Raw genomic sequence first — 22,112 nt, forward strand, 5'->3', positions numbered from 1 at the left:
TCGTCTAAAGTTCTAAATCCTATTTCTCCCGACGTCTACTTTACTTCCCCATTACCATCGTCTTGCGCCGCAAAGTCAAAACACAAACATCCTCATTCGTTGACTTGGTCCTCCCAGACATGACGTCAAGCAGCACCAGCATTTACCGTTTCGATTTTAATGTGTCGCAGCCACGCCAAAGCCAACCCCTAAACAATCTCTCTCCATCGCACGCATCAACAGCCGCCGATGAGGTTCCCATCGAATTTCGCACCAGTGAGTTGCAGGCACTCAAGATACACATCGGCGATGACGGCCGTCCCGTGTCTATGCCGAAAACGCGAACTCGCATGAGATCAAGAACTGTCTGGGTCCCCAAACACGCCGCTCTGTTGTGCGATGGCGGTGCTCGCATCTTTTCCTTACTTTCGGACTTAGGGGTCCCTGCAGAAAACCAAGAAGCAGTATCACGAGATATCTCGTCGGCGGCCACCCTTCGATCTGCCGAGACGGTAACGTCGCCGATCGTGGTGACCCTTTTCCACTTGACTCTGCGCCTTGCGGAGTTTGTTGACGATAACGCCGATGAGTCCGAAGGATTTGATGGATCTGAGATGGACCGTCCTGTGTCAACATGGTTTTGAGGGAGTCCATGAGTTGAGGCCCATCCCGGCCACCGGATCTTAGATCGGAGATTGCATTGTCAAGTGGCTGGAGACGGGCATTAATTGCCTCGTGTCCTATCTGCCGATAACCATTGCCTCTTGAGACATTTTCAATTTCTCGCTCAAATTTTATTTCTTTATTAGACTATTTTATTATCTTTTTCAGGAATGAGAGACTTAAATGTTTTTATTATTATTATTATTTTTTTGTACGCATAGAGTAATTCTTTGATATTGTTATGTATTAACATGGCTTAAATTTTCCAATGACTTTTTAATATTTCAAATTGTATAGAACGAAACTGTTTGCTTACATTTTTCAAATGAGCAAAATTTATTTTAAATTTTGTTGTGCGATGATGGTGCTTGATTGTTCTCCTTGCTTTCGGATGTGCTGTATTGCGAGATATCTTGTCGGCAGTTGCCCTCACAACATCTTTGATTGTCTTTTTTGAAATAATGAGTCATTCTTCATTCAAAAAATACTAGAGTCAAGGCTCTACATAGTAAGAGCAATTTTCTCTAAACTCAATGTGTGAGAGATACATAATTGGGGATTTTCTCAATCCAGATTCTGTCCATAAAAATTTTAGATGCCTCTTTAGCAAGCCCATGTGCCGCACTGTTTGCTTCTATGTTGACATGACAAATACTTCTGTTCCTACGGGTTCCCAACACTACCTTTATGTTGTCCACAACCTGCCCGTAGCAATAGATCTTCTAAATTAAGTTGATCATTTTCACCTCCTTTTAAAATTCAAAAAAAATCTGTGTATAGCATCCAATAGATCATCTAAAGTTGATCATTTTCACCTGCTTTTAAAATTCAAAAAAATCAGTGTATAGCATCCACTAATAAGATATGTTGCACTGTTTCTTGTTCAAAAGATTATAATATCTTTCTTGTTATCATGTGTTCTTTCAATTTGTGCAATTTCTTGTTGAAATTATTTGAGATAAAAATAAGCTTAGAGTTTTATGGGGCATAATTTCAGCATCTGGACATAAATTTTTGGCTTTTGTGACATCAGGGCTAACATCGTTAGGGAAAAGTTCTCAGAATTATGGTTGATAGATGTTTGCAATAGGAAGTTTTACTTCTAAACCTGATATCTTGGTGAGTATCGGTTTTTCTCTTTGATTTTCTAATGCACAAAAGGTTTTGGCATTTGGTTCTCTGGTCACATGGCCTTTATTTATTTATTTTTTCCTTTTATAACTTGTTGGTTCATGGATCAGCCACACGGAACCCAACAGGCTATTAAACCCGACCCACAACACATCACCATTAAAAATAGATCCGAACCAAGATTGGACTCGGTTACTTATGCCAGACTACCGAGCCTTGCTTGGTAATTCATGTTCAACCTAAAGACCGGTCTACCGAAGAATGTTAATCCTTGATAACTAAACAAGATGTATACTCTCGAGGAACACTCGGGACACGTCATCTACTTACGTGGCGTTCTCCCACGATTCACTATACCAAAGTCGTACACGTGGATCCTCGGGAAGCACCACTATGCCAGGTGGACAGCTGCTATCTGATGTCTATAAAAGGAAAGTTTCACTTCATTTTTTAGCACGCTTAATCTCTTTTGATCAGAGCATTCTGAATTCTCTCTTGTATTTAAGTTCATACATTCTCCCAAATACAGTCACTGACTTAGGCATCGAGTTATCTCCCGCCGGCTCCCTTGCCGGTTACCACTGGCAGTTCTGATCCTATTTTCTGCTATTTTGCAGCCAGACGATTTCTCGAACATCGCAACATTCACAGAATTCGTGCTACGTCACCTCTCGGAAAACTGTATATCAACATAACTAAATCTCCTTCTCCCTATACTCATCATGCTTTTTTGGCTCACTTTGCTTTTTCCTCTTTGATTTTCTAATTCACAAAAGGTTTTGACATTTGGTTTACTGGTCACATGGCCTTCATTTTTTCCCCCTTTTTTATAACTGAATCTCCTTCTTCCTACTCACCTTGGCTTTTCTGCTTATAGAATATACTTTTAACTAGGATGGGATTGCTTTTGCAGATTACAAACACTGTGTCAGTACCTGAAATTGCTTTCACTGGATATACCATGTCTGACTTCATAGTTGACCAAAATAACATTGATGCTTTGAGATCAAGGATTCTTGTTATGGAGGTGCATTTCATTACTTACTAAAATTCCCTATTTCACTGAATGTATTTATATATTGTAATTTATTATTTCTGTCAGCAAATCATATAGCATGTGGTCCAATTTTCTCTCATAATGTCACTTCCTTTTGTATTTGTGATGGTAATTAAATTGTAAATTTGTACTTTGATTTATCAGGAAATTCAACAAGCTGTATCTGCGTACCCTCCACCTTTAGCAGGTTGAGTATTTGCTCTTACTGAAGGCTTCTGATGGGAAGTGCAGCGAAGAGATTCTCTTTTTTTTTTTCATTAACCACAGAATTTGTTGGTCTTTATTATTATTTTTTTCTTCTTTTTCTTTTTTGTTTGAATCTTGCAAAATCAAAATTATGGTGATCATTATAGTTTCCTTATTGTCTCTGAACACAATGAGTAATGCCATGAGATATAGTTGGACAAATTAGAGTACTAACTAGCAATCTGAGCAACAAAATTGCTAAAAATCTCTCATGTTATTGTCAAATTCATTTATATTTTAAACTGGATTTAAAATGCAGGAAGTTGATATTTATATTGGCATAGCATGGAAGCGAAAACAAGGATAAACAACTCGAATTGTTATTGAAATTTCATAATAACAATGATAATATGACATTGAATATTTATAGGTTATAATCAAATTATGATCGACTCCTAATTAAAGGAATTTACGAGTGACTCGTTAAAGGTAAGATTTTTTTTAAAAAAAAAAAAATAATTAAAACTCAAAATTTTCAGACAAGAAACTTATTAAATTATTTTACTTTTCACAAAAAGTTACAAAGAAAATCAAATTTGTGTTTCCTAAATTGTCACTTATCTCAAATCATGTGGAATATTTAACTGAAATGGATGGTGAATTGTGGAATCAAAGGTTTGAATTTAGGACCTTTTGTTTTGATATATATCATGTTATCCAAAATACTTAAGTTGATAAAAATGATAAATTTAATCATTTAATTAATATTTTAACAAAATTTCGTTCAAAACTTCTAATTCTACTTCCCAAATTCTAAGCTTATACACTGTTGCAACGCCACCATCTTCTAAAGATGCTTTGAAAATATGACTGTTGCAGTTCTTACTTCAGATTAAGATCCCCACAAATTTTTTAAAATATGAAATTCTTAGATTTTAAAATTTGAGACCTCCATTACATCTAATGGTCCAAATAAATGCAGAGATTTGTGTGTTACCGAGGCAAGCAATTTTAGTTTTAAACATGCCAAACTCACCTGCCTTAGTAACACACAAAGTGCTGCATTTATTTGGATCGTTAGGATCCGAATCCTCTTACTTAGTTGCACTATGTTTCGTTTTAAAGCTAAGGGAAGATGTTTTGATGTTACGAGTCAATAAATGGTACTTTTTGCAAGTTTCATTATGATCATCATTATTGAGATATGATATGAGTAATGCTATAAATTATACATTATTATCCCATATTGCTAATGTTGTAGTGTCAATTAGTCTTTAGATTTTTTATTTTTTCTTTAACAATAGCTAATCTAAGGACGGATTGACACTGCCAGCAATGTAAGACAATAATAAAATAAAATTGTAGTTTATAGTACCTCTGTTGCATTGCTACGATAAATTAAGGAAACTCAGTTGCACAACAATTTTTATTGGACTAAATACAAATTGATGCCATAAAAATTGTATTTAATACAATTTTTATTGGACTAAATACATGTGGTTTCAAAATGACAGGAACCTTTTGTTTCCAACGTTTAAAATTGTTTCCATCACAAGATTCAATTTTTGTAGCATCCGGAAGAACTTTAGCAGCAGCAAGAATTTGTGCATCCATAATCAACTTTTAAGAATATTGTGAAATTTATTTTGATGATGCAAAAAATTCTTTCTACTACAAAATAATATTATTCCGAAAATTAACAATATAACAAATAAAATAAAAGAGATTAAGTTTAGAGTAAAAAAAGATCTCACAGTGCTATAGAATCACGCAAAAGCGTTGTCCTTAAAGGTTGATTCGTGTCTCCTGGAGTAAATTACTTAGTGCGACCGGATTTCTTGACATGCAACATCCTAGGATTAAACTATAACGTCTACCTTTATTTATGACACAATTCCAAAACAAAGGTTTAATAGAACAACCCGTTGATGAGAAATTTAGCACAAGAAAGATTGAACACCAAAAGCAATTCTAAAACAAGGTTGAAAGGCTCACAAAATTTTGCCAAGAGAAATATTTTCTTATAAGAGAATTACTTTTTGTTGACTAGGAAGTGGTCTAAAAAGTCCCAAAGGTATTTGCAATTTATAGGAGATGAGAACCAACGGCTAGAAGCTTTGGGAAAGAAGAAAAAAAATAAAATATTCTCACCTAACGGCTAAGAAAAAAAAAACGGTCACAAAGAAAACTTAAAAACAAGAAACCATCGTTATCACAAATGTCATCATTACATCATCCTTAGAAATATATATATATATATATATATATATATATATTAGAATATTTTATATTAGTTTAGTTCATTATATTGTCTTATATGTTTTAAGGTTTAGTTTAAGTTTCTTGCCTATTACTTATTTTCTCTCTATAAATAGAGAGTTATGTAAACATGTCATAATATAGAATATATCTGACTCAATACAATGTAGTCCTTACATATGCTTATGCTCTCTCTCTTCTCTCTTTCCTTTTTTCGCTTCTAATATATTTAATATGGTATTAGAGCCACTTTTCTATGGCCTCCAATAAACGTCTTTGACGTTTTCTGGCACTCCCTCCGGCGACCTCCCTTTTCAGTTCATCCGCACGCCACCAAGCGGTCATCCGCTCAAAATCTCTTCCACGCCTCCATCGCAGACTCATCTGGGAAAATTAATCCTATATTCTAATTTGCGAGGCGCAAATCTAAAGATTTGTGGAAGATCTGCCACCATCGGCCCTCTAGCAACACCTCAGTCACGTCAGCCCTTTCAATTAGATCCAAAACGGTCGACCTGATCTAGTAGGTTAGACCCAGATCCACGGATATGGCAATCCGATCTGTCAACTCGACAAAGCGGGTCGACTTGGTCCATTGGGTTAGACCCAGATCCACATATCTGGGAATCCGATCCGTCAACTCGACCCAACGGATCTCAAATCCGATTCGGTCCACTAGGTTTTATAACTGGAACCGGATTCGTCCAAGGCATCTCCAACCCGATCCAAAATCGGTTTTTAATCAGGTCATCGGGTTCTAAACCGGTCCAACCAGGTCAACTCCTACAACAAGGTCCAATTAGTCAACCCTCTTCACTAGGTTAGACCTGGGTCATATCATTTTCGGGTCATACCATATCTAATGGTCCTTGGGTTTTGGCCTATTTTGGCCCATCAAACCGGCATAATTTAATTTAGCCTATAAGGTTCTCATCCAAGTTCAAGCCTAACATTTTTGGCCTAGCTACCTCCATCAGCCTCCAGCAGCCAGCTTCTACCGTCGCCCTCCCTCGATCACCACCGGCCGCCCAACTCTAGCCACCACTCCGGCAACATTTCTGGCAACCTAAAAAGAAAAAAATATCTCTTTACTTCCCTTTATTTTTTCAGGGCTCCATTCTGTCACGTCCCATGATGAGCTCGCAGACATCTTTACAAAGTCGCATCCTCCAAGGTGTTTTCGTGATTTTGTGTCCAAACTCAAGTTAGTCTTTTGCACTTCACCTTGAGCTTGAGAGGGTTGTTCTGTATATTATTTTATATGATTCAATATACAACATTTTTCTCAATATAATAAAATAATGATAACTTTTGTAAAAATATTTGAAACATCAATTTTATTACAACACAAACTACACTTTTATTCTATTATTATCCAATCTCGTTAACGAGGCAATTCCAAGTTCAAAGTCATTGTAGATTTTATTTATAGTACAAAGAACAAATCTGTTTTTAAAAATATTCTAATAGAGAAATGCTACAGCATGCCGACTCAAAATAAGGGGTTGCCCTCACTATCTATGCAATCGAGGTAGGTAAGCTTCCTGACGCCGTGGGTGGTGAAGGAGAAGACAACGCCGCCCGTATGATACAACCAGTCACAGTTATCCCGAAGGCCTCTTAGGAGTTCAGCTGTGGGGCCTTGCTTCACCGCAATGTCTGCCTTGCGGTCGCAATGTCTGATTGATTCCACCGTGGCTGTGTAAAGCAGGCACACATATTAAATAATAATAATAATTTTGAATAGAAATGACATGATTGTAAAAACATTAAAATGTGAACACCCACCAAACCAATGTGGTACACGTACTTTTTGGAAGTCATTCACAGGAATTAATTATAACCTAGAAATAGATAAGGAATAGACAAAACGTACCCAAAAGGTGACCCATCTGCGTATACGTCTAATGTCGCTTTTTATTTTTTTTTAATATATATAAAATATAAAATAAGAAAATAAGAAAGAAAAAGAAAAAGTACATTTTATTGAGTCCGAATAATTGAAGTGAATGCAGATGCCTCTATCTATCTATATATATATATATATAGATTATGAATGATAAACAAAAAATCATAAACTAACCCCTAAAATATATAAGGCATTATAATGGAATAATATCAAATATTCAAACACTTTTCAACTCATTGTTATTGAAATTTAACAAAATTCGTCCAAGCTTTAAAAGCCAATTCATAATACTCCTTTTTTTTCTTCTCACAACGCAGCCCGCCAAACGTGCGTTGTTAATTGGCACACAAGACTTATACTTAGAACTTGTTTAAGATTGCATTTGAGAAATAAAACTTTTAAGTCAAAAAATAAATTTTGGGCAAAAATTTCATTTTTAAACTTTTGCTAAAAGTGTGTTTTGACAATTTTTAGGCTTTTTGAATTCTTAAAAGTGCTTTTAATTTTTTTTACCAAATAAGTACTTTTTTTTTTTTTTTTTCAACGAACTTTTTGAGTATTAACTATTAAAAGCATTTTTTAATCTCTGAAACGCAATTTCAAACCGACCCTTAAATAGCAATACTAGGTGCCTAAGCCAACCAAGATAGGCATAAAAAGAGGCATGGTATAAACGTCATGGCATTGGCATACTTCTTGTCTAAACAGTAACAATATTCCATTCTTAAGTTTTGGAAAATTTATACTCAAAACCAAAAAAAAAAAAAAAAAAACCACTCACCACTTCGAAACTTCTGATGAGGAGCAGTGAGCGTCGTGGCCTTCTCTCCGTGCAAGGGGGCGACGGAGCTCCTCCCCGCACCTGAAACAACAAATGAGATACACAAAAAAATTTAGCTAAATAAAAATGGTTTTGTTTTGTTGCCAAGAAAACAACGAGAATGAACCGGCCGCGAAGCAAACGAGCACAGACATGCATGATTGAAGAAATAAAATATTCACCGCCAAAAAATAATAATAAGGGAAAGAAAGCGTATTAAAAAAATTCACGCTTAAAAATAAAATAAAAAAACCACTCACTACATTGAGGCTTCCGATGAGTAACATTGAGCGTCGTGGCGTTCTCTCCATGCAAGACGACGGAGCAGTCGGAGCTCCTCCCCACACCTGAAGCAACAAATGAGAGAAAAAAAAAAAAAATTAGCAAAATAAAAATGGTTTTGTTTTGTTGCCAAGAAAACAAAGCGAATGAACCGGCCGCGAAGCAAACGAGCACAGACATGCATGCTTGTAGAAATAAAATATTCACCACCAAAAAATAATAATAAGGGAAAGAAAGCGTATTAAAAAAAATTCACTCTTCAAAAAAGAAAAAAAGAAAAAGAAAAAGAAAACCACTCACCATGTTGAGGCTTCTGATGAGTAACATTGAGCGTCGTGGCGTTCTCTCCATGCAAGATGACGGAGCGGTCGGAGCTCCTCCTCACACCTGAAACAACAAATGAGAGAGAGAAAAAAAAAGTTAACAAAATTAACAAAGAGAATGAGAGGACGAGATGGAAAGGAATGTAATTATATGTATAATATATATGGAAAGATGGAACAGAGAGGCCGTGAAACCAAAGCAAGAAACGAGCACACAAATAATTGAAGAAATAAAATATTCATCTCCAAAGGCAAAAAGATAATAATAAAAGAAAGAAAGCGCTTAAAATATTTGAGGATACCTGAGAGAAGCACAGACGTAAAAACGAGACCAAAGAAGAAGAAGATGTAGGCGAAGGCTATAGCGATGATTCGGAGCCGCCTTATCCTGGCCCGCAGCTTTGTTTTGATCCTACTTGCATTCTGTAGTTCATTTTCCATAATTTCCATTCGTGATAACTGCCAGTCAAACGAATTGACTAGAAACACTTCATTCATATGCATTGCTACAATCTTTTCCCGGGCCAGTTGGAGCCGAATTTCAAGAACAGATCTACGCCCTTGACTCATCATCCTTCGTTGGAGCGAGCTCGGAGACTCGGAAATTGAAGATTGAAAAACTCGGAAAAAAGACCTAGGTAAAACGAAAAACGAAATTCAATATATATATATCACACTTACAAATGACAATAAACCATGCAGGGGTTAAAAGGCATGCAGGACTAACCCCACTAACGGTTAACTACTATAACCACATTAACCGCTTTTGAAGGCGGTTAGCAAAAACTGCTAACCACCTATATAATATAGATATATATATATATATATATATATATATGCGGTTAACGGTTAGTGGACGGTTATTAACCACCGGCCTTTTCACCTTTAAAATATAAATGTCTACAAAAAGTTAAGGCAAAACAAACTTGAATGTTAATGCTTAAGATTTAATTCTCATGCCATTTACATCCAATGATTCAAACAGATTTAAGACTTGGATGAATAAATCATTAAGTCTAGATTCTTCAAAACTACAAATTCAACAAGGTCATAAATTTTTGAATAAGGTCCGGGTTTTATGTTATGATTATCAAACTTCCCTCAAGTTCAAACTGTTGCAGCCATTTGTCACATTTGTCAAGTACTACACCTCTTTTACCACTTGCTTACACATGTCTACATGTAATTAGAGTCATGTTAATTATTAAAAATAATATCAACATGCTCCAATCACATGCTTACACATGTTAACAAGTTGTGAAAGAGTTATGTCTAGTATTTTTCATCTTAAAAGCCAAGTACTCATCAAATCTGCTTCACAACAAATTCACATCGCAACTCTATAAAGCATCCATTACAAAATGATACCCAAATAGTTTGTCAATCAAGGTGCTCTTTCTTGCTTTTTTTTTTTTTTTTTTTAAATGTCTATCAGAAATTGGGATGCAAAAATTACATAATATTGGACGAATAGTAAATAAGTTTAATGAGTCAAATACACTTTGGTTTCACCAGCAACTGTATTATACTAATTAAACAAACAAACCTAGCTACCAATAAACATTGAAAACTTAAATCATCTTCCACACACCAGACTGAAACACTATCACCTTCAACCCTTTCTATACAAATGAAAAGCTCAACCCTTTCTATACAAACGAAAAGCCCAAACTTAATGACACTGAAGACAAATCCAAGAGAATGAGAATGACATAGAGGAAAGGCCGAAAGGGGAAAGACGCAGCATTTCAAAACATCTGGATTTGGATTTTTTTTTTAAAAAAAATAGTGTAACCATGGTTTAGTGAACCACACCAGCTCAGCAATGTGCGGATCGTTTGCTGATTGAATGTGACTCTATATAGTCAATCACGTGTACCTCCAGAGAAGTGATAATCATAACACCAGTGTGAGTGGACAGTCACTCACGCTGGTGTATTTTATAATATTATTGTTCAATTTTTTTTTTTTAATAATATAATAATATTATAATACACTAGCGAGAGTGACTGTTCACTCACGCATGTGTTATGATTATCACTACTCGTACCTCCGAGACCAAATAAAATGGACGCCACTTTTCTCCAACCCCAAAGCACGCATACACGACCTTTGTGATCCTCACACGAAAAAATCTCATTCACTTTGACTGAGCTTCTGCATGGGCCCAGAAAATGGATCAAGATTCTATAGAATTCTTTTAAAATTTTTGAGTTTTTCAAATTTTAAATTCTCACTATCTTAGGATCCAAAACATGCCAACTATTAGTTGTCTTATGGAGGAAGTTGATATTATTATTATTATTTTGAAATTTAAATGTAAAAACTGAAAAGTCTTTTGTTTTAAAATTTGAATGTGTTTGACTTTATCAACTTCGTCGCTAAGAAAAGCATGTTTCGAATCCTAAATATAATGGACGATCAAGTCAAATTTTAAAAGAATTATAGAGAATCGTGATCCCTAGAAAAACTATTATCATCAACTGCCTAGAGGATAATCCCACTTGCTTTCTTCGATGTTCCCAAATATGCCCCTTCCAACTCGCCGGTCTAGATCCATTGAAATTCTTAAGAGAATTTCAATTTCTTGAATTTTAAATCTAGACCGTCTATTTTTCATTCAAAGGTCATTGTTCTGTCACTTGTTTTACCATTAATAAAATAATAAATATTTATTATTTTATTAATAGTGAGACACGTAACAAAATAATGATCATTGGATAAAAAATGGATGACCTCAATTTAAAATTTCAAAAACTAAAATTTCTTAAAACTTTAAGTAGATCCTATTCTCTGCCTTTCAATAAATTCCGTGGGGGTTCGTCTAAAGTTCTAAATCCTATTTCTCCCGACGTCTACTTTACTTCCCCATTACCATCGTCTTGCGCCGCAAAGTCAAAACACAAAGCATCCTCGTTCGTTGACTTGGTCCTCCCAGACATGACGTCAAGCAGCACCAGCATTTACCGTTTCGATTTTAATGTGTCGCAGCCACGCCAAAGCCAACCCCTAAACAATCTCTCTCCATCGCACGCATCAACAGCCGCCGATGAGGTTCCCATCGAATTTCGCACCAGTGAGTTGCAGGCACTCAAGATACACATCGGCGATGACGGCCGTCCCGTGTCTATGCCGAAAACGCGAACTCGCATGAGATCAAGAACTGTCTGGGTCCCCAAACACGCCGCTCTGTTGTGCGATGGCGGTGCTCGCATCTTTTCCTTACTTTCGGACTTCGGGGTCCCTGCAGAAAACCAAGAAGCAGTATCACGAGATATCTCGTCGGCGGCCACCCTTCGATCTGCCGAGACGGTAACGTCGCCGATCGTGGTGACCCTTTTCCACTTGACTCTGCGCCTTGCGGAGTTTGTTGACGATAACGCCGATGAGTCCGAAGGATTTGATGGATCTGAGATGGACCGTCCTGTGTCAACATGGTTTTGAGGGAGTCCATGAGTTGAGGCCCATCCTGGCCACCGGATCTTAGATCGGAGATTGCATTGTCAAGTGGCTGGAGACGGGCATTGCCTCGTGTCCTATCTGCCGATAACCATTGCCTCTTGAGACATTTTCAATTTCTCGCTCAAACTTTGTTTCTTTATTAGACTATTTTATTATCTTTTTCAGGAATGAGAGACTTAAATGATTTTATTATTATTATTATTATTTTTAATGCGTGGAGTAATTATTTGATATTGTTATTAGCATGGCTTAAATTTTCCAATGACTTTTTAATATTTCAAATTGTATAGAACGAAACTGTTTGCTTACATTTTTCAAATGAGCAAAATTTATTTTAAATTTTGTTGTGCTGATGGTGGTGCTCGAATGTTTTCCTTGCTTTCGGACGTGCTGTATTGCGAGATATCTCGTTGCCCTCGCAACGTCTTTGATTGTCTTTTTTAAAATAATGAGTCATTCTTCATTCAAAAAATACTAGAGTCGAGGCTTTACATAGTAAGAGCAATTTGCTCTAAACTCAATGTGTGAGAGATACATAATTGGGGATTTCCTCGATCCAAATATTGTCTATAAAACTTTTAGATGCCTCTTTAGCAAGCCCATGTGCCGCACTGTTTGCTTTTGTGTTGACATGACAAATACTCCTGTTCCTACGGGTTCCCAACACTACCTATATGTTGTCCACAACCTGCCCGTAGCGTTGCCGGCTTAGTCTCGTTGTAGCAATGGCCTTGACTATCAACATCAAATCCCCCTCCAAAATTATGTCGTGTACGCCTAAGTCCCTGCATGCTGCCACCGCTTCTGCCGTGGCTAGTTCATTTACGGCAGTAATGGTATTGCTTTGGGCTGCGTTCACTAGTCTGTTCTCTTCACGGATGAGCAAGGATTTTATTAGGGTGATTATAATTTTTTTAGGATCAATTTTTGGTGTTTTGGGCAAGATTAGTTGTTATGGTTTCTTACTTAACTGCACTTTTGATGTTGGATTCAACATAATTGCAAACTTCTGCGTCCATCATGTGACGTATTGGGCCGCGGTTAGAGTTCATTCTGGTTGCATTCATACTCATTTACCTCATTTTCCTTGTTTATCCTATTTGTAGTGGCAAAGACCTACCTCCTTTAGTCTGATTTTTGTTTTTTGCTGTCCTTAATTGTTGTTTGTTTCTTTTTATAATGTACTTAAAAAAAAAAGAAAAATCACTTCAAAATTATGTCTAATTGAGGATTTCAAGTTTTTATTTTTAATTTTTTTATGAATAAGCTAACTTTTATAAACCAATAAAAACCAATATACAAACTCACCAGACACCAAACAATCAGACACTTCTAACAGCTCATACAACTCATACAAAAAGAAGTATAAATCCCAATATTCTATCGTGTCAATAATTTGGGGTTTTTCTTTTCTTGAGTTTTTTTTTAAAATTATTTTATTTTTTTATTATAAAATATAAAATAAAAAATTATAAGGCGTTTGCAAAAATATCTACCTCTTAATCTTTGCAAATTTTTTTAATTTTTTTGTTTTTTTTTTAAAAAAAGAAAAAAGAGTAGTTGAAAAAAAAAAATTGATAATATTTAACGAAATATTATAATGGAGGACATTGCACAAAATTAAAAGTTAAATACTATAAATTGAGAATTTTTAATATTAAATGGGTAATTTCAAAACCACTTAAATTTTATTGGGGGGGGGGGGGGGGGGAGGGGTTTTGCTAAGTTTTCTCTTTATTTTTATTTTTATTTTTTAAGGCAAAAAGAATAATTAAATAAATTAGTAAAATAAAAGATAAAATATTTTTTAAAAAAAAAACAAAAACAAAAATCGAATATAGATTACATAAATTTTAAGGTGCGGTGCTTCATAGTTCATACCCAAAAAAAAAAGCTCTTTAATTAAACCCAACAGCCTCCTTGTCTCTATAAAAGCACTGCTGCGCTCTAATTTGCTATAACTCTCCGTCGTCGTCTTCTTCTTCTTCTTGGAGCTTATGGAGACGGAAACCAAAGACTACGACACGGCAAAAGAGAGACCCAGCTCGAGCTCGGGCTCGGAGAAAACGAAGGGTGCTATGAATATTGAAGGGTACCCAGTGAAGGGTCTGTCAATTGCAGGCCACGAAACCTGCATAATGTTCCCCACTCTCAAATTGGCCTTCGACATCGGCCGCTGCCCCCAGCACGCTATATACCACGACTTCCTCTGCATCTCCCACGCCCACATGGACCACATTGTGTGCCCCTTTTGTGCTTTCCTTGACTTCCTATTTGTTTTTGTTGCTGTTGGAATTGGAAATGGAACTGTTTCATTTTTATTTTCCATGAATATGTTTCTGTTACACCATATGGACAGCATCGTGCATACATTTTGTATTCTGGGTTTTCTATTTACTTCATGTTATTATTTGTCTTGATGTTGGTGGAGCTATTTATTTTGGTTCAGTATGCTCGTGTTCTGTATTAGGTTGTCATATTTTAGAGTTGTTAAATGGTAAATACTAGGTAAGTAATTGTGTAATTTGGAGTGTTGGGTGGAGTATTGTAGAGCTTAGGTATGATTTTGGTACTGGGTTTTGAATGAATTTGGAATTAAAAGTTGAAGAATTATTCATATTTGCAGTTTTACTGTGAGATGACAAACCAAGAGCTGAGGAACTCTACTTGTAATGCCTAGATGGTCTCAGTTGTAATTAGTTGCAATTGTTGTGATGCATCACATTGTTGGATGGTTGTAAAAGATATAAGATCTGTTGTTAAGTGTGTATATCATGATGGACCATCTGATGTTATGGCATATTATTTATACATCTGTCGATGCAAACAATTATCAAATTTCTCACTCGTATTTCTTGATATTTTTATCAAATTTCCCATGAATACTTGTAATCTGGCCTTTTATATTTTTGCAAATTTTTCTGGATTGTTTTAAATTTTATCTACAACTCCTAAAACCCATCTTGTAAATTGTTTTTTTTTTTTTTTTTTAATTTCTTTTGATTAGTATGATAGGCTGCACATGGATTTTTTTTTCCTTGATTAATGTATTACTGTTATCGGTATTGCTTGAGTGTTGCTTATGACTTAATACATTTACAGGGAGGTCTTCCCATGTATGTGGCAACTCGTGGCTTATACAGAATGAAGCCCCCTACAATCATTATACCAAAATGTATAAAAGAAGATGTAGAACAACTCTTTGAGGTGCACAGAAGAATGGACCAATCAGAGCTGAAGCATAATCTAATTGGCTTGGATATTGGTAATGGCCAATCTTCAATTCTTTCACCAACTGAAAAATTGGTCTATGCTGCTCTCTTCTCATCGAGTGTAATTTCAAGTTAAGCTAATAATTTTTTTTTACAGGAGAAGAGTTTTATTTGAGAAAAGACCTTAAAGTAAGAGCTTTTAAGACTTACCATGTCATACCAAGTCAGGTATCATTATTAGTTGTAATTTTTTCTTCTTATGGCTTTCCTTGTAGACGCTGATGAATTAGTATATAATATGAACTCTCTGTAAGTATTGAATGACTATGAATGATTCTTGGCAGGGTTATGTCGTTTACTCTGTAAAACAGAAACTTAAGCAGGAGTACCTTGGCCTTCCTGGAAATGAGATTAAGAATTTGAAGTCATCAGGCGTGGAGGTTTGTCTTGACAGTTGCCTTCATAAAATTTCCTATGATTAATAATGGTTGGTAATTTGCTTCCTTTACTTTTACTTATCAAAAAATTTGCTTCCTTTACTTTAACAGCAGTCTTCATATTGCAATTTTTTGTATAACTATTCTAGCAACTCTTGAGTGCAATATTTTTCTTTCTTCTGTTAATTTGATAAGGAGAGAACTAGAAACGAGAGGTGGGAAAGTAACTACAGCCACGAGTAAAAGCAATAGATCTTCTAAAGTTGATCATTTTCACCTGCTTTTAAAATTCAAAAAAATCAGTGTATAGCATCCAGTAATAAGATATGTTGTACTGTTTCTTGTTCAAAAGATTAGAATATCTTTCTTGCTATCGCGTGTTCTTTCAATGTGTGCAATTTATTGTTGAAATTATTTGAGATAAAAATAAGCTTAGAGTTTTATGGGGCATAATTTCAGCATCTGGACATAAATTTTTGGCTTTTGTGATATCAGGGGTAACATTGTTAGGGAAAAGTTCTCAGAATTATGTTGAAACCTCAGGACATGGTTGATAGATGTTTGCAATAGGAAGTTTTACTTCTAAACCTGATATCTTGGTGAGTATCGGTTTTTCTCTTTGATTTTCTAATGCTCAAAAGGTTTTGGCATTTGGTTCTCTGGTCACATGGCCTTCATTTTTTTTCCTTTTATAACTAAATCTCCCTCTCCCTATACTCATCATGCTTTTTTGGTTCACTTTGCTTTTTCCTCTTTGATTTTCTAATTCACAAAAGGTGTTGACATTTGGTGTACCGGTCACATGGCCTTCATTTTTTCCCCCTTTTTATAACTGAATCTCCTTCTTCCTACTCACCTTGGCTTTTCTGCTTATAGAATATACTTTTAACTAGGATGGGATTGCTTTTGCAGATTACAAACACTGTGACAGTACCTGAAATTGCTTTCACTGGAGATACCATGTCTGACTTCATAGTTGACCAAAATAACATTGATGCTTTGAGATCAAGGATTCTTGTTATGGAGGTGCATTTCATTACTTCTTAAAATTCCCTATTTCTCTGGATGTATTTATATCTAGTGCTCCACCACCAACCCCCCGCGCCTCTCTTTCGCTCTCTCACACACACACCCACACACTGATTCAGAAGAAACGCTATAAAAAATAACTTCAGGGATTGAAGAAAACATATAATGGTAACAATTGAATGCTCCTTATGATTGGGCGTTTTGCCTATCCAAAAGATGGGCTTTTGCTTTGACATTTTGGTACATTGAGATTTAACCAGAGTATTTATAGTTGTAGTTTTAACCAAAAGTAATTCTAGATTATTTATAGATCGCTATTCTCAATAACAAATACTTTCTTTAGATGATATGGACCAAGTGAGGGGAAGCTTACTAAAAATTGCCATTTTCCCCCCCACTTCTTGGGCCTTTAATATTGATCACTTGCAATTCTGCAACATGTGCTCTTCGGATGAGTGCACTTTATAGTCTCTGCTAATGCAGATACCTAGTCAGTGAGAGTATCAAAGTGACACTTCCTATGTGTCATATCACCCGAGCATGCATGCACACAGAGATACACCATCATCAAAGTCATTTGAGCATCTATTGATGGGTTGCACTTTGGCAGAGGCTCTTATATACTTTTATGATACTATACCTCATGTCTTTTCCTGCAGTGCACTTTTGTGGATAACTCCGTTTCAGTGGAGGATGCAAGAGACTATGGACACATTCATATATCTGAGGTTTAGTCTCCAAACTCTTCTATTAGAACCTATCATATTTTATTGCCCTCTATCTCGTATGATGCATCTTTTTGGGTGTGCTTACTTTACTGTTTGTGTTTCTTTGATGGTTGAGCTGTCAGATATTAAGTCATGCAGAGAGGTTTGGGAACAAGGCAATTCTTCTCATCCACTTTTCAGCTCGTCATAGAGTTGAGGTATCTTTATACAAACTTATATTGTAATTTATTATTTCTGTCAGCAAATCATATAGGATGTGGGGCATATTCTATATGATGGTCCAGTTTTCTCTCATAATGTCACTTCCTTCTGTGTTCGTGATGGTAATTAAATTGTTGATTTGTACTTTGATTTATCAGGAAATTCAACAAGCTGTATCTGCGTTGCCTCCACCTTTAGCAGGTCGAGTATTTGCTCTTACTGAAGGCTTCTGATGGGAAGTGCAGCACAGAGATTCTCATTTTTTTTTCATTAACCACAGAATTTGTTGGTCACCTTTTTTTTAAAACTAGATTTAAAATGCAGGAAGTTGATATTTATATTGACATAGCATGGAAGCGAATACAAGGATACACAGCTCGAATTGTTATTGAAATTTCATAATAACAATGATAATATGACATCGAATATTTATAGGTTATAATCGAATTGTGCTCGACTCCTAATTAAAGATATTTACCAGCGACTCCTTAAAAGTAAGATTTTTTTTAAAAAATAAAATAAAATTAATTAGAACTCTAATTTTTCACACAAGAAACTTATTAAATTATTTTACTTTTCACAAAAAGTTACAAAGAACATCCTAGCTATCATTTGAAATTTGTGTTTCCTAAATTATCACTTATCTCAAAATATTTCAAATATTTAACTGAAGTCGATGGTGAATTGTGGAATCAAGGTTTGAATTTAAGACTTTTTGTTTTGATATCATGTTTTTCAAAAAAACTTGATAAGAAATAATAAATTTAATCATTTAATTAATATCTTAACAAATGTGCGTTAGTTTTTAACATGCCAAACTCATTTGCTTTGATAACATACAAACCGTTGCATTTATTTGAATCGTTAGATGGATGACTTGGATTTTAAAATCTGGGGGGATTTAAATCCCTACTTGCTTTTTTTTTTTTTTCTTTTTGTGAGTGAATCCTCTTATTTCTTAGTTGCACTACATTTCATTTTAAAGCTAAGTGAAGATGTTTTGATGTTAAGAGTCAATAAATGGTACTTTTTGTAAGTTTCATTTTGATTATCATTATTAAGATATGATATGAGTAATGCTATAAATCACATATTATTATCCCATATTGCTAATGTGGTAGTGCCAATTAGTCTTTAAATTTTTTATTTTTTCTTTAATAATAAATAATCTAATGACGGATTGACAGTGCCATATCATGACAGTAATAAAATAAAATTATAGTTTCTAGCACCTCTGTTGCATTGCTACGATAACTTAAGGCAACTCTCAGTTGAACAACAATTTTTATTGGACTAAATACAAATTGATGCCATAAACCCCAGTTTTTGTTGGATAGATGATATAGTGAGGGGACTATTTGCTATTAGTGTTTGTTTAATCTCATTCTGGTGTCCTACGTGTTTGCAGTGTGAGGAACCAGAGTGGCTGAAGGCCTAATAGAATTGATTCAATTGAAGCTTAATGTTCCTATTGCCCGCTGCTCATTTTAGGAGGGTGAGATTGAAGATGACATTGCATATAATCTAGAGCTGGATGCAAGAAGTAAAGTAATTCCATTAACACTTAAGTTTGTGAGAAAACTGGGAGCTTCATATGATTTGAAGACGTTGGTTGTAACAGATCATTAAATGGTTTTAATTTGATATATGACATTTTTTGAAGACTAATTCATAAAAATAAAAAATAAAAAACAAAAATAAAAACTGCATTTTCCGGGCCAAAATTAAGACCTTGTCTAAGATTCCTCTCATTTGTATAAATCAGAACTCAGCATTAGACTGCCATCTAGATTAAACCTAACAAAGCAACATCCCCACAGGAGGAGAAAAGAAAAACACAAATTACTGACAGAATAGACCAGGTCTAATTCTGCAAATGCAATAACAGGAGCATTGATTTTAGTGAGAGCTTGTAGTTCTGTGCGCTTCAAACTTCAACTTTCAGCTTCTCAACTACATTGGCCATCAAACAACATAGTCTGGCTTCTGAGGCTAAAGAATTAACCATTCCCTCCATTGATCTCAGCTCTTGATGAAACTCCGGATGCAACACCAGCGAAGAAAACTTTTCATCCAGCACCAACCCAAGACAGTTGATGACATCTTCAAGCTTAGGAACCCAACTGCAGGCCTTCAAACCTAACTTAGATGACGGTTCGGAACATGGAACTGCTTGAGGAAACCTCTCATACTTCTTCAACCACTTCCCTAAATACTGAATCAATTTCACCAACTCCCTGCCACTCAACTTATTGATTGAGGACGATAGTGTCACGGCATCAACATTTGATGAGGCCAGCAAGTAGTGCAAACAAAGCTCAGGAGCAGAGAACCCATCGTACGCCATCATAAGCAAAATTGAAGCGTCCTTTGCCCAACACGCTTTCTTCCCTGTGAGACTCTTATCACTTGCCTTCTCAATTGCTGACAAAGCCTGCTTCTCCCATTCCTTCCTCACAGTCACCATGCTACTATAAGCCTCTTTTGGAGGACAAAGAAAATACTTCAAAATGGCAAGTAATTCAGATGCCCCAAGATCCGAAGCATGCTTAATACAAACACAAATCAAGTCTGACCTCTTCTTTGCCACAATTCTATTAACCAAATTCAAATAACAAGAATGCTCAACAAGCCCATTAACAATCAAAGCCTCAACCAATTCCCAAGTCTCCAAAACCACAGACGCGTCCAAAACCAAACCAGCAACATCCTTTCCCATCAAAGACCCTAGCTTCTCAATCAACACTTGAGTATACCCATTATCCGACGAATCAATCCCAATGGAAACTCCAAATTTGTCCCTGATTTTCTCAAGAAACTGATTCAAAGTTAGAATAAACTCAGCCTTATCAAAATCATTTGGGTTCTTTAGCTTCCGCTTTAACTTTGAAAAGAATTTCTTGCCCAATTCAATGACTTCAGAATCGGTCTGCGAGATTTGCCAACCCACAACGGGGTTGACGAGCAAAACAGGATTTGGGTCTTCAAGTTTGGGCCTCAAGTTGAGCAAAACATCATCTGGATTGAGAACAATCGGGTACTCCGATTGCGAAGCAAGTGGCTCCGAATTGGCCGCAGCCTTTTCTATCACTTCGAGCAGAGTCATAGCGAAATTGGAAAGCAAAGCTCAAAACCTGAAGAGCAAGCATATATACATACCTCGGTATCAAAAAGACAGAAAGAATAACATGAGGACTGTCATCAATGAATTATTCTAACAGCATATGCAGACAAATTAAAAAGAAATAAACTTCAAGCGCAATGTGTTTACATAAACACAATCACCATCATCATCTAAAGCACCCATTTGCAAATTCAATATTTCATTTTGTCACAAGTAAAATTATATTAGAAAATATGAATGGGCATAACAGAGATGCTAAAACTTAAACCCAAGACTAAACAAACCCCTACAAATTCAACACCTAATCGGTGCAGTTCAAAGTAGGTTTGAGCCAAAGAAAATAACTAACAAACCCACAAAAAACTGATGTAATTAATATAAATTAAAAAACCTGCGCCCAATACGACATTTCATCAAACAGATAGAATGCCCAAACTTGTTAAAAATCATACAAAGAAACCAATCATCCAAAGGTCAATACTTTACCACCAAATCAATTTCCCACAAAAAACCCAGCAATACCCAATAACTAACCTAAGGAAAATTTTCAAAATGTTGATACAACAAATTCCGTATATATATATATCCAATATGATGCACATAAAAAAAGAAAGAAAGAAAGAATATATTTGAAGCGAGAAAAGAACAACAGTTTCTATTCTATAGAAAAGAAAAATATAATAAGGGACTGTTTGGCTTGGATTACCTAAAATCCTTTTGTCAGAGTGAGTGAAAGTGTCGATCTGAAGCCAAGGGAAGTTTAAACCTTGGCAGTGGTGGTTCGGTAGTGGCGTTCGACGGTTGCGTTGTTTTGTGGAACGATATAAGGCAACACCTTGAGGTTGCAGTTTTAGGGCATTTAAGAATGCTGTACGCTGGTACGTTTGTATTGTTTTTTTTAAAGCGTAATTTCATATACTTATTTGAATAGAAAACAAAAAAATATGCTTAAACCCAGTACTTCTATTCATTGAAGACAACATATTTACAAAAAAAAAAAAAGAAGTCATATATATATATATATATAATAGAAAAATTTTATATTATTATTACATTTTGTTCTTTAAATTCCACCCCCTAAACATGAAATTTTAGCTCTGCCAATGGTAGGGACGGATTTAAGGGGGCTAGTGGGGCCATGGCCACCTGCTTGCTAGCCTCAACTTCCTGATTTTTTTTTTTTTAAAAAAAAAATTAAAAATAGTTTTTAAATTTTTAAATTTGTTAAAAAAAAATAATTTAGGTTTTTTTTTTTTTTTTTTTTTTGGCCCCTAGAATATTTACTTATTTTTCTTGAGCACTGATTCATA

General features: G+C 35.4%; 2 protein-coding genes, 1 long non-coding RNA gene and 2 pseudogenes across 4 annotated transcripts; 3 read left to right on the forward strand and 2 right to left on the reverse strand.

Annotated features, from left to right (window-relative positions):
* Positions 1-3,022, forward strand: LOC148587113 (uncharacterized; annotated as a pseudogene). The gene is made up of 4 exons (XR_015911699.1): positions 1-738; positions 2,391-2,454; positions 2,687-2,800; positions 2,975-3,022. The product of XR_015911699.1 is annotated as an uncharacterized LOC148587113 (transcript).
* A 3,787-nt stretch (positions 3,023-6,809) lies between these two features.
* Positions 6,810-8,654, reverse strand: LOC132173764 (uncharacterized). The gene is made up of 4 exons (XR_009439349.2): positions 8,587-8,654; positions 8,265-8,351; positions 7,966-8,046; positions 6,810-6,973 (listed from the first exon to the last, which is right to left on the reverse strand). It is a non-coding gene; the product is annotated as an uncharacterized LOC132173764 (long non-coding RNA).
* Positions 8,655-11,436: 2,782 nt separating this feature from the next.
* Positions 11,437-12,255, forward strand: LOC148587114 (uncharacterized; annotated as a pseudogene).
* A 1,718-nt stretch (positions 12,256-13,973) lies between these two features.
* LOC132175016 (tRNase Z TRZ1) lies at positions 13,974-18,101 on the forward strand. The gene is made up of 8 exons (XM_059586809.2): positions 13,974-14,311; positions 15,174-15,336; positions 15,441-15,511; positions 15,628-15,723; positions 16,633-16,746; positions 17,409-17,477; positions 17,600-17,674; positions 17,837-18,101. The coding sequence occupies exons 1-8, from the start codon at positions 14,069-14,071 to the stop codon at positions 17,909-17,911; spliced, it is 906 nt and encodes a 301-aa protein (XP_059442792.2). The 5' UTR covers positions 13,974-14,068; the 3' UTR covers positions 17,912-18,101.
* A 1,266-nt stretch (positions 18,102-19,367) lies between these two features.
* On the reverse strand, positions 19,368-21,695 carry LOC132174866 (uncharacterized). Its single transcript, XM_059586592.2, has 2 exons — positions 21,509-21,695; positions 19,368-20,812 (listed from the first exon to the last, which is right to left on the reverse strand). Exon 2 carries the CDS (start codon positions 20,782-20,784, stop codon positions 19,606-19,608), a length of 1,179 nt encoding a protein of 392 aa, XP_059442575.2. The 5' UTR covers positions 20,785-20,812; positions 21,509-21,695; the 3' UTR covers positions 19,368-19,605.
* Between the last annotated feature and the right edge of the window lie 417 nt (positions 21,696-22,112).

The sequence above is a fragment of the Corylus avellana genome, chromosome 3 (assembly GCF_965113065.1).
Source record: "Corylus avellana chromosome 3, dhCorAvel1.hap1.2, whole genome shotgun sequence".
NCBI lineage: Eukaryota > Viridiplantae > Streptophyta > Magnoliopsida > Fagales > Betulaceae > Corylus > Corylus avellana.

What these genes read in the sequence shown, in the direction of transcription:
- LOC132174866 (XM_059586592.2), bottom strand. Translation starts at nt 20,784, where the DNA reads ATGACTCTGCTCGAAGTGATAGAAAAGGCTGCGGCCAATTCGGAGCCA.
- LOC132175016 (XM_059586809.2), top strand. Translation starts at nt 14,069, where the DNA reads ATGGAGACGGAAACCAAAGACTACGACACGGCAAAAGAGAGACCCAGC. An exon ending in TGAAGTCATCAGGCGTGGAG is followed by an intron (nt 15,724 to 16,632) that starts GTTTGTCTTGAC and finishes TTGCTTTTGCAG; the next exon opens with ATTACAAACACTGTGACAGT. An exon ending in CAAGGATTCTTGTTATGGAG is followed by an intron (nt 16,747 to 17,408) that starts GTGCATTTCATT and finishes CTTTTCCTGCAG; the next exon opens with TGCACTTTTGTGGATAACTC.